The 9,783-nt window shown below is 39.7% G+C and overlaps 1 protein-coding gene across 1 annotated transcript; it reads left to right on the forward strand.

Moving 5' to 3' along the window:
• The first annotated feature begins 99 nt into the window (after positions 1–99).
• QDPR (quinoid dihydropteridine reductase) lies at positions 100–9,065 on the forward strand. The gene is made up of 7 exons (XM_080590084.1): positions 100–258; positions 391–483; positions 1,515–1,611; positions 2,943–3,083; positions 5,422–5,530; positions 6,075–6,158; positions 8,217–9,065. Exons 1-7 carry the CDS (start codon positions 172–174, stop codon positions 8,320–8,322), a joined length of 717 nt encoding a protein of 238 aa, XP_080446210.1. The 5' UTR covers positions 100–171; the 3' UTR covers positions 8,323–9,065.
• The last annotated feature ends 718 nt before the right edge of the window (positions 9,066–9,783 follow it).

Here is a 9,783-nt window from a genome sequence, read left to right on the forward strand (position 1 = left end):
AAAAACCCAGCGGCTCCCCGGGGCTGAACCCCGGCTCGGAGGCTCCTCCTGCTCTCGGTGCGAGGCGGAGGCAGCCGCCAGCCCCCCCGGCCCCGGGGGCGGCCCCTGCGTGGCGTCGGTGAGAGGGGAGGCTGGGGCCGGGCCGGAGCCGGAGCGAGGCGGGCAGCGAGCATGGCGGCGGCGGGCAGGGTGCTGGTGTACGGGGGCAGGGGGGCGCTGGGCTCGCAGTGCGTGCAGTACTTCAAGGCCAGGAACTGGGTGAGCGCCGGCAGGGCTGCTGCGGGCCCCGGGGGGGCGAGACGGGGCTGCTTTGGAGGGGGGGAAGTAAGAGGGGGGGGGAGAACGAAGGGTGCCCCGCCGGGCGCTAACGGTGCCTTCTCGCCGCCCCAGTGGGTCGCCAGCATCGACCTGGCCGAGAACGAGGACGCCAGCGTCAGCGTGGTGGTGAGGGCGACAGAGTCCTTCCCCGAGCAGGCCGAGCAGGTGGGAGCGCGTCGCGGGGCCGGGGGGGCGCGGGGGAGGCCCCTCGGTCCGGGCTCCATGCGGTGGGTTTGCACCCGCTCGCCATAAACCCTTTCTCAGAAGCACTGAGACCCCCGACTGTGGGCACCCCGCTGGTTTTGGTATCCTGCTGCTGTACCCTGAGCTCAGGGGTGCCACCATTTGCCTGCCACTTCTTAACTTCATTTATTTTTCACTTTCCTTTTAACTGTTTGGAGGCATGGATGCGCGGAAGAGTTTGCTTTGGGAGTTTAGAAGTTACCCTATGTTGTCACTCAGAATGTGTCACATTTGGGTATTATCTTCCTCTTTGTTACCTGAAGGGCTGCGGGCAGAATGAGATTACTTTAATCAAGGTGGATTAGGGCATCTTAAAATGCAGCACTTCTTTCTCATGTCCTGTCTGTGTTGCATAGCTGGATGGTAATGCTGAAAACATTTCCCGGTAGGGTTTGCACTGTGACAGAGAAAATTGACAACCAACAAATTCATCACCAAGTGCAAAGTCTCATTTGAAAGAGAAAGAAATACTGGATATTTAAAAGCCTACATACTCAAATCCAAGGATGTGATTCATAAGGAGGCTTTAGTTGTTTGTTTCTTGTGCTATCATTGGAAATGTCACAGAAGCAGTTCTGATCAGACCTGGAGTTTCATTTCCTGTATTATTAAACAGCACAGTGTGCAGAGAAGAACCTGTCCAAAAGTAAGTCACAAATGAAAAATGCTTATGATATAGGTAAGGATCGGATCTTTCAGTCCTGCTCAAATCAGTTATTGCCAGTGACATCGCACAGTGTACGGTCTGACTTGCATCTACAGTTAGCTTTCAACCCAGTTATTGAGTTGATAAATCATAAGTGATAATTTTGTACAGCTGTTTAAGTTGCTGCTGTTTGTTGTATTTTTTTCCAGTTATGTAGTTGAATAATACTAAGGCATTCATTCTTGATATTTATTCTTTTACCTTACAAATTCAATGTTTTCAGAATGTTATGTTTTGTGTTTTGAAGGTGACAGCAGAGATTGGGAAGCTTCTTGGTGAAGAAAAGGTGGATGCAATCTTGTGTGTTGCAGGAGGATGGGCTGGAGGCAGCGCCAAAGCTAAATGTAAGCCGGTGCATGCTAGCAAATACATGATTGAAATCTGAGAGGAATCCGTAAAAAGTCATGATAGTAAAGGTCTTTGAGATCATCTTTCATCCAGAGTCCTGAAGATGTTAGCCTAATAGTGCAGAGTAACTCAGTCACAATGTTTCTTAGCACTTTTCTCAATTATTGGTGCCTGTTAGATTTCCAAAACCCTCAATGTTCTCAACGGTACTTTTTGATGCACCGTTTTTATTGGTAAATCTTGATGCACTATATAAAGGAGTTCAGCATTACCTATGAACTAACTTTTGCCAAGGTTATGTGTGTCAGGCTTGTTACGTAATATACTGGCTGAGTGGAACATTGATCTTTTTGCCCAAATCATTGCTTTTTGCATAAAACCTCAGGTGCCTGCTGTAGTTTTCTGAGCTACTGGTATACAATACAGTATTGGAAGGAGCTGTTTCATGGCCAGAGGCTGTGCTAGAGGGGAAAAAAGGTCCTCAGTTTATAAAGCTTTTAAATGTATAATATTCAGGAAATTGTTTTATGCTTTATGTACTAGTGTAGAGACTTAAAAAAAAAAAAAAGCCTTTCTGTCTGGAGTAAATCTGTTAAAATGTGGTGTTTTCCTTCCCCTTCCTTGTTCAGACATCATATGCAAAATGTTCACTTTAAAGAGAGAATATGAGAAGACGTACGCAGTTAAATCAGAGCGAATACTTCTATAGAATTGCATTATATTGTATTGTTATAAATTTGTACAGTAATTTGAATGAGGTGATGGATCATACCCTACTATCCTTCCAATAACGTTACTATGAATTAAGGTTATTTTGGGATCAAGTGATCAGCTTGATCAAGTGCTTGATTCAACTCCTTTATTTCTTGGAGTCTTCTATCCACAAGTTGAGCAGCCAGTGAGGAAATTATGGAAAGAGAGCTCATGCTACTATAAGGTGAGGAGAAGCTAATCTAAAAATTTTTAGATTATTGACATAAATTGAAACAATCCCTATAGAAGTCTGAAGAATTTGGAAATCTTTGAACTGAGCACAAACATTAACAGAGAGCTAATGAAACTATCTGGTGTTTATTTTTTTATTTCTGATAGTAAGAAAGTAGGTAATTGTCTAGAATATATGCTGTCAAGTTGGGATTCAAAGTCTAAAGAGAAGGGAGAGTTAAAAGAAATAAATGGGTATTTTACATGATACAGAAGTAGAAAATGATAGAAAGCATGTTTTTATAGTACTTTGCATAGTACTGTTGCACTCCGTGTGATAGGAAGGAAATCAGAGTTAGAAGTCTTGTTCTTAAGTTACCTAACTAATTCTCTTCCTAATCAGCTTTGTATAAAAACTGTGATCTGATGTGGAAACAGAGTGTTTGGACATCCACTATTTCCAGTCACTTAGCCACAAAGCATCTGAAGGAAGGAGGTCTTCTGACTTTGACAGGAGCTCAAGCTGCTTTATCTGGAACTCCAGGTAAAATGCCATGCATGATAACTGTTGGGACATGAGTTATACGTTAGTCTGTGGGGGAAAAAAAACAAACCAGTTTCTTGACATCAAACAGAAATGGAAAACTGCTGCTGAAACACTTAAGGTAAGTGTAATTTTATGGATGGCAATATTGAATCTCTTGAAGCAGGAGTGCAAACAGAATCACTATTAAGTAATGGTTGACATGCATTCATGAAATGTACTTGGCTAATACATGGTACAGTAGAAAAAGTAGTTTGGAAAAATGTGCAGAATTGTGAAGCACACAACAGTAGGTGTAGTGCTTAAATAAAGTTAAATATCTGATTTGTGTTTTGAAAGGCAGAGTCTTTAATTGCCCAGTTTTTCAATCAGTGATGACTCAGCTGATTTTATTAAATGTGCTTGTCCTGTTCATGGTCTGATTCCAGTCCACCTTTGCTTCAGCCAAAGATAAGCTTGTTGACTTTCAGCTTTGCCCTTCAGTAGCTATTTAGTACAAACTTTCCTGAGATTTTTTTCTCATCTGACTCCTAGGCATGTTGGTCTGCATGGAGAAAATCTGGGAATAATTTAAAATTAAAAAACAGCAGCACAGAAGCCCACAGGCAGGGAAAGTTTTTTTTGTTTGTTTGTTTGAAAAAATGCTCGTATTTCTCAATCTTCTAGTGTGACTTCAGCAATATTTTGATGAGACATAGCTATTAATTCTTTTTTTTTTTTAAATCATAAAATTAATTAATATTTGTAAAAGCCTTGTCTAAAATAGTTCAGGAGAAATATGCTGTATTCTGTAGTTAATGCAGCTGTAAACAGAGTAGAAAAATCATCTGGCCTAGTCTGAGGATAAAAGGCTTGTTTTATGTCAGTCAGCAGATGAATGATTTACTGTGTACTACTGACTGACAATATACAGATGAAAAAAATGGGAACTGTGGCAAACTTTCATGATGTTTTTTGTTTGGTTCATTTTGGGAGGTAGGGACCACAACACAGGAATCGGTGATTTGCTTTCATGTTTTGAACTGGCTGTTTTCAACAAGTCTGGAATTTAAAAAAAAAAAAAAAAAAAAAAAACATAACAGTGCTTTGTGCAAACACATGCAACTTATTAACATCAGGAAGAATTGGGAAAGAAATGTTACTCAACTTTTGCAAATATGCCTTGTTAAGCTTGTTATTACCAGCTATTATGGAAGGAATCATCTCTTCTTTGTTTTCTCTTACTGTGATTTTTTTTTTTGTCTTTTCATCTATGAAAATGCTGAGTCATTTAATGCAAACTGAAGAAAAATGAAAATAATATAAGTTAAGAAGCAGTCCGACAGTGATAGCTAAGAAATGCAGGTTTAAGAAGACTGACCGTTTGGTTTAGAGAAGAGACAAGAGGGAATTATGATAGAAATGCAAATATTTTGTAGTCATAATGAAATGTTAGCTACTGCTGCCCATGATTCCTCCTGATAAACATGTTTGTTACACAATATGTCTAACTGAATATAACAAACATTTCTACAATTTAAAACTACCTGGGTACCTTCATTACTAGTTACTTCCTCAGGAACATTGAAAAGGGGTTGTACAGTTGCGTAAATGGGTAGAAAGGCATCCAGTTGTAGTACACAAAATACACTTATTTTTCCTACGTGCTTAGTCTGTGTCTAGGCTGCTTGGCAGATACATACCATGAGACATCTCAGACCTGGAGCACCCTGATTGCCCAGATCTTGTACCTGAGCAGTGTGCAGGATGCCCTCCTTCCCATGCATCTTACACTGCTAAATACTGGCTGCCTAGAAAGCAGCAGTGTTTGGGAAGATGTTGGTTTTACGTGGAGATTATTCAGTCACTTTCTACTTTAGGGTGTATGGGTTGTTTTTGTTTGTTTTATAGTCAGGATGCTGACCAGGTGAACTACCGTTTTGGAGAGAAATCAGCTGTATCTGTTCGGGTCCACACCTGCAAATACCTTTGTCATATGCTTAAAATTAACAAATGATTTCTTTAATAAAAACCTCTTCACACTTACTAGTTTAGCTTTGTAAGGTTAACCCTGTAAATCTCATCCTTCAGGGTACATTTTGAAGCATTAACTAAAGATGCTTAACTCAGTAACTTTCGTACCTGTTTAATGCTGAGTAAACTGAACTTTGTGGTAGTTCCAGGATAGCTAGTAAGAATTGTTGTTTTTTTAAAAAATATGTTTTTAAGTCTGATTCTGTTCTGGCTGTTGTAAGTGATCTTAAACTTACTGTTTGTCAGATAATGGGAGTTTCTGTCCTAGTGCTGGTAATGAGAGCTGTATTGATTGTGCTCTAATTTTCCTGTTTTTAATTGCTAGGGATGATTGGCTATGGCATGGCCAAAGGAGCAGTGCACCAGCTTTGTCAGAGTTTAGCTGGGACCAATAGTGGCTTGCCATCTGGTTCTGCTGCTGTTGCTGTTTTACCGTAAGTGTTTTTACCATAAGTTACCTCTGTCTGTATCATCTTGTTTAATTACTGCTGTAACCTCAAGTCGCATTGATAGGGGTGTGATGTCCTGTCTACAGTACTCAAATAGCTTCTTAGACTGACGTAGCTTCACAGGGAAAGGACGCATCTTGAATGTATGCAAATAATGATGTGCAATGTATCCTGAAAATGATTATTTTTCTTCCTTTCCTTTGCAAAACAGTAGTGGATATTAGGATTAAAACTTCATTTGTTTTTAATGAGCATGAGAGAGACTGGAAGAAAGCTGTGGGCTAAGTGATAGCCCTAGTGGGCTGGATGTCATCAGGAAGACAGGTAGCTAAGGGGTTATAAGCTGTGATCCTTTGATATGCATTGAAACTGATGGTTATATGCTGTTAACATATGTAGAGGATGCAAAGGAAATCCATACCACGTGGTATATAAAAGTGGAGCATATGTTGCAGTGATGAATAGAAGCAGGTGGCTCTTATCAGAAACAGTATGTACAAATAAAAGTTTTATCTCGTTTTAATCACAGGGTTACCTTGGATACACCAGCAAACAGGAAATCAATGCCTGACGCAGATTTCAGCTCCTGGACATCCTTAGAATTCATTGCTGAGTGAGTATACGTGTGATAACTAAGCAATTCCTTACTGTGCCTTTTCCTGCTGCATCCTACTGTGTGTTCTTTCTAAGTAGCTGTCTTGGATTGGAGTTTTTGGGGTTTTGTTTTTCCCAATCATTCCCCTGATTCTGTATGTCTTCAAATCACATTAGGCCTCTTGCACAAGCTTCCTAGCTGGAGAAAATTAGCTCAACTCCATCAGCTTCAGCATCTCTACGCCTGTTATAGCGACAAGGCAGATAGCCTTGATCAGTCGGAAGCCAGAGAATCTCATAAAGCCAGTAGACAAATTAAATTACAGACAGCAGATGCGGGAGTTTGTCTTAAAGGTAAACTGCAAATAGGCATGTAAACTTTAGTTTTATTTATTTGTTTTAACACTCTTTACTACCCAATTTTTGGTGTGTTAATTCACTTCTTCTCACAGTTGGAAAAATTCCTGCTCTTGTTTAGAAAAATTTAGCCAAGTTTTTTTTTTTTTCCATTACCCACAAAGGCTTGTCCAGAGTGATGTTTCAAAATGCTGAAACTTCAGCTGCAGTTTATTTAGCAACAGGCTGAGACAATAAGGTTTATTGTTTCTAATTCTTCCAAGAGAAGGTGCAGCGTACGTACTGCCTTCTGTGATGTACTGGAGAGTAGCAAAGACTTTGCTGAGGGTGATCTGTTAAATGGAAGAAAATAATGGACATGGCTATCTTGCCTTGTTGAGGGAAAAATGGAAAGGAATCTACTTTCATGTTGTAAAGGACATAATGTTTTTCTTTACTCTTACAAATTCAAAAGTTTTTAGAACTGACACCGAAATAGCATTCACTTATTGCTAATTGTTCAGAGTAGTTGTGACATTTGGTTTCCTTGTGATGTGAATTTTTATTCAGTTGGATGCCCGAGTGGAAAATGTTTTTTGGTTCAAGAAGCGTATGCAGCTGTTCAATGTGGTTCATTAAGTGTCCCATCAATTGAGTTCAGTTGGCCTAAAAATGTTCAAAAAAGTTCTTTATTGTGCTTAACCAGATGTTTGTGGTCTTTACAAATTAATTTTTAACTTCTAAAGACTTTTTCCTTATGGGAGAATTAAGTTCGGTGTTTTGTTTTGTTTCTTAGATTCTAATTCTCTGAACTTAAATACAGCTTTGAAAACTGAAAAGTTCACTGGTGCTGAAGGAAAGAATTCTAGTGTTCTTAGGATTTTGTTAACATCTGCAACCTAGAAAGGATGCAGGAACTCTTTTTCCCATGGGGTGCTTGCATTTTGAAGCCTGTTGTATCCATATATGTTGTGTCAAATGGCAAGATGTTCCAAAATGGCAGTTGCTCTGTCCACAATAGTGGAAAGGCTGATGGACCTGGAAAATGTTGTGTTTTCTGTATTAGTTTTGATAAGCGTTCTGGTGTGCTAACTAGATTGAGGCCATCTTACTCAGTCTGTGCTGGATGTCTTAGAGCTTTTTGTGCTTACACTGAGACTAATTTCAACATTAAATACGTGATGGCCCGTTGGCAGAAAAATGGGTTAAGAAAGAAGGACTTGGAAAGAACAGGTACTTGCACAGGTTGAAAGGCAAGGGGATAGGTCTGGCAAGAACGAATAGAGTACAGAGATACAGGAGGAAAAGAGCAATTATTTAGCCTGTATGGTTTAACAACCCTATAAGGTTTAGCAACTCTATTTTAGCCTTATGTCCATATTTGATACATGCTATAAAGGCAATTTAAGTAGCCGCTGCCTCCCACTTATCAATTATTTTATTTTTTTTAACTTGGGAAAAACTTTTTGACATCTTTCTGTTTTTATGCAACTCCTGGCCTCTTTCTTTGAAGTGTTCTGAAAATCCTGCATATGTACTGTCAAGCCCTTCTGATTTCTCTGGACCTCTGTCCTACTCTGAGGGTCTAAATCCAGTGATTGCGTTGCTAGTTTGTGACATGCATAGAAATCACTATAGAGAGGTAGGAAAAGAAGGAGAATCAGTAGGCTTTTATGACTGATAGTATGTGTGTATATTTTCTCTCCTCCTCATCCTGTTTTATCTATTTATTTTAAAACAGAACCTTTTATGACTGGATAACAGGAAAGAATCGACCAAATTCAGGGAGTCTAATCCAGGTGATAACTACAGGAGGGAAGACTGAACTAGTTCCAGCACATCTTTGATGTCGGTCACTTAAGACGGTGAAACTTCAGCAAAGGAGAAGCTGTGGAAAGTCTGACTGCCAGCATAATTTGGATGGTCTTATGTATCCAGTAATTGTAATCATGTCATTATTGGAACCAAATCTGAAGTAGTGTTTTTGTGCTGTCTGTTGTGAGCTGTCTGCAGTTATTTACGGACAAGTACTATGTACTTGTCCCTAAATAAAAGTTGCGGGCTTTAAAGTCTGTAGATGTTCAAATCCTGAGCATTATGTGATGACTTACACGTTTTTTTCTGAAATGGGAATTGTGCTTATGTTGTGTAATCACATATGTAGTGGTTGGATTCTTTTCTCAGCCACTGCTTCTGGCAATTTATTGTGAATCTTCCAGGAGTCTTTTTCTTCTTTCTCTGCCTGGGAACATAGCCCCACCCCTGCGTATTATGTTGGCTGTAACTGTAGGAAACATGGTGATCATATATCCTTGTCTTGTAACACTTTTCTTGTGAATGTTCCACTAGAGTTAATGGAACTGTATAGAGATGGCTTACTTGAGAAGGACTTCCTAATTTGCCTTAGTTTATAAGCTGCTATCAGGCCTACAGTTGTAGGATAAAACAGTGGTTTTGCCAAATGTCTCTGCTTTTTCAAAAAGGAAAGAACTACAATGACTAACACAAAGTGCTGTAAAGAAGTACAAAGGAAAAAAAACACTTCTATTTGGACGTGGACTTTTGTGCTAAATAAATGTATATTGTTTTACATATTGGGCTGTCTCTGTCACTGTAATCCAAAGGGGAAAGGCTTTCAGCTGGAGAAAAGGTATTCTTCCATTCTGCAATTAAACCATATCTCTACGTGATGTAGCTGGATTAAAGTATCACTGCTTCTGTGCACAGGCTTACATGGAACCAGCACTGCCAGTTTTTGGGAACATCTTGAAAATAGATCTCAGGTTTTATCTAAATTCTATTTATTTATTTTAGTTACCTTCAGGGTTGTGCTGGGCAAAGCTCTACTGCCATGAGTCAGGAACCTTTTCTCTTTTTCCCAGTAAGAAAAAAAAACCTCATGCCCATGCTGATTTTAACGTGGTCAGATGGCTGTGTGATTGCCTTTTTCTTGTATGACTGTCCCTTTACTCATTTTGTTTAGCTGGATAGTATAGAAGAAAAATTTTATGTCCTGTCAAATCAGTCAAGAACTGTCAAATTATGGTGCTGCTTTTGATCTTAAATGGAAGACTAGCAACCATTCTGTGTAAGCAGCAATTTCTGCAGGCTAAGAGTACAGACAGAAACTGCAAGGTACTGTTGAGGAATGAAAGGGTAAGGTGTTAGTATATTATTCTAGAAAATTGAAGAGCTATCATACTACAGGCTTACATCATTTGAAGGCTTCCCTTTGCCAAGCTAGTTGAATTTCCAAATTGCTTTCAATTTGCTTGTGTTGTCTTCTCACGAACATGTATTGAATCAGG

Source organism: Anser brachyrhynchus (genome assembly GCF_964034855.1).
Source record: "Anser brachyrhynchus genome assembly, chromosome: 4".
NCBI lineage: Eukaryota > Metazoa > Chordata > Aves > Anseriformes > Anatidae > Anser > Anser brachyrhynchus.

Coding starts and splice junctions, on each gene's coding strand:
- QDPR (XM_080590084.1), top strand. CDS start 172: ATGGCGGCGGCGGGCAGGGTGCTGGTGTACGGGGGCAGGGGGGCGCTG. Junction 259..390: donor ACTTCAAGGCCAGGAACTGG/GTGAGCGCCGGC, acceptor TCGCCGCCCCAG/TGGGTCGCCAGCATCGACCT. Junction 5,531..6,074: donor GCTGCTGTTGCTGTTTTACC/GTAAGTGTTTTT, acceptor TTTTAATCACAG/GGTTACCTTGGATACACCAG.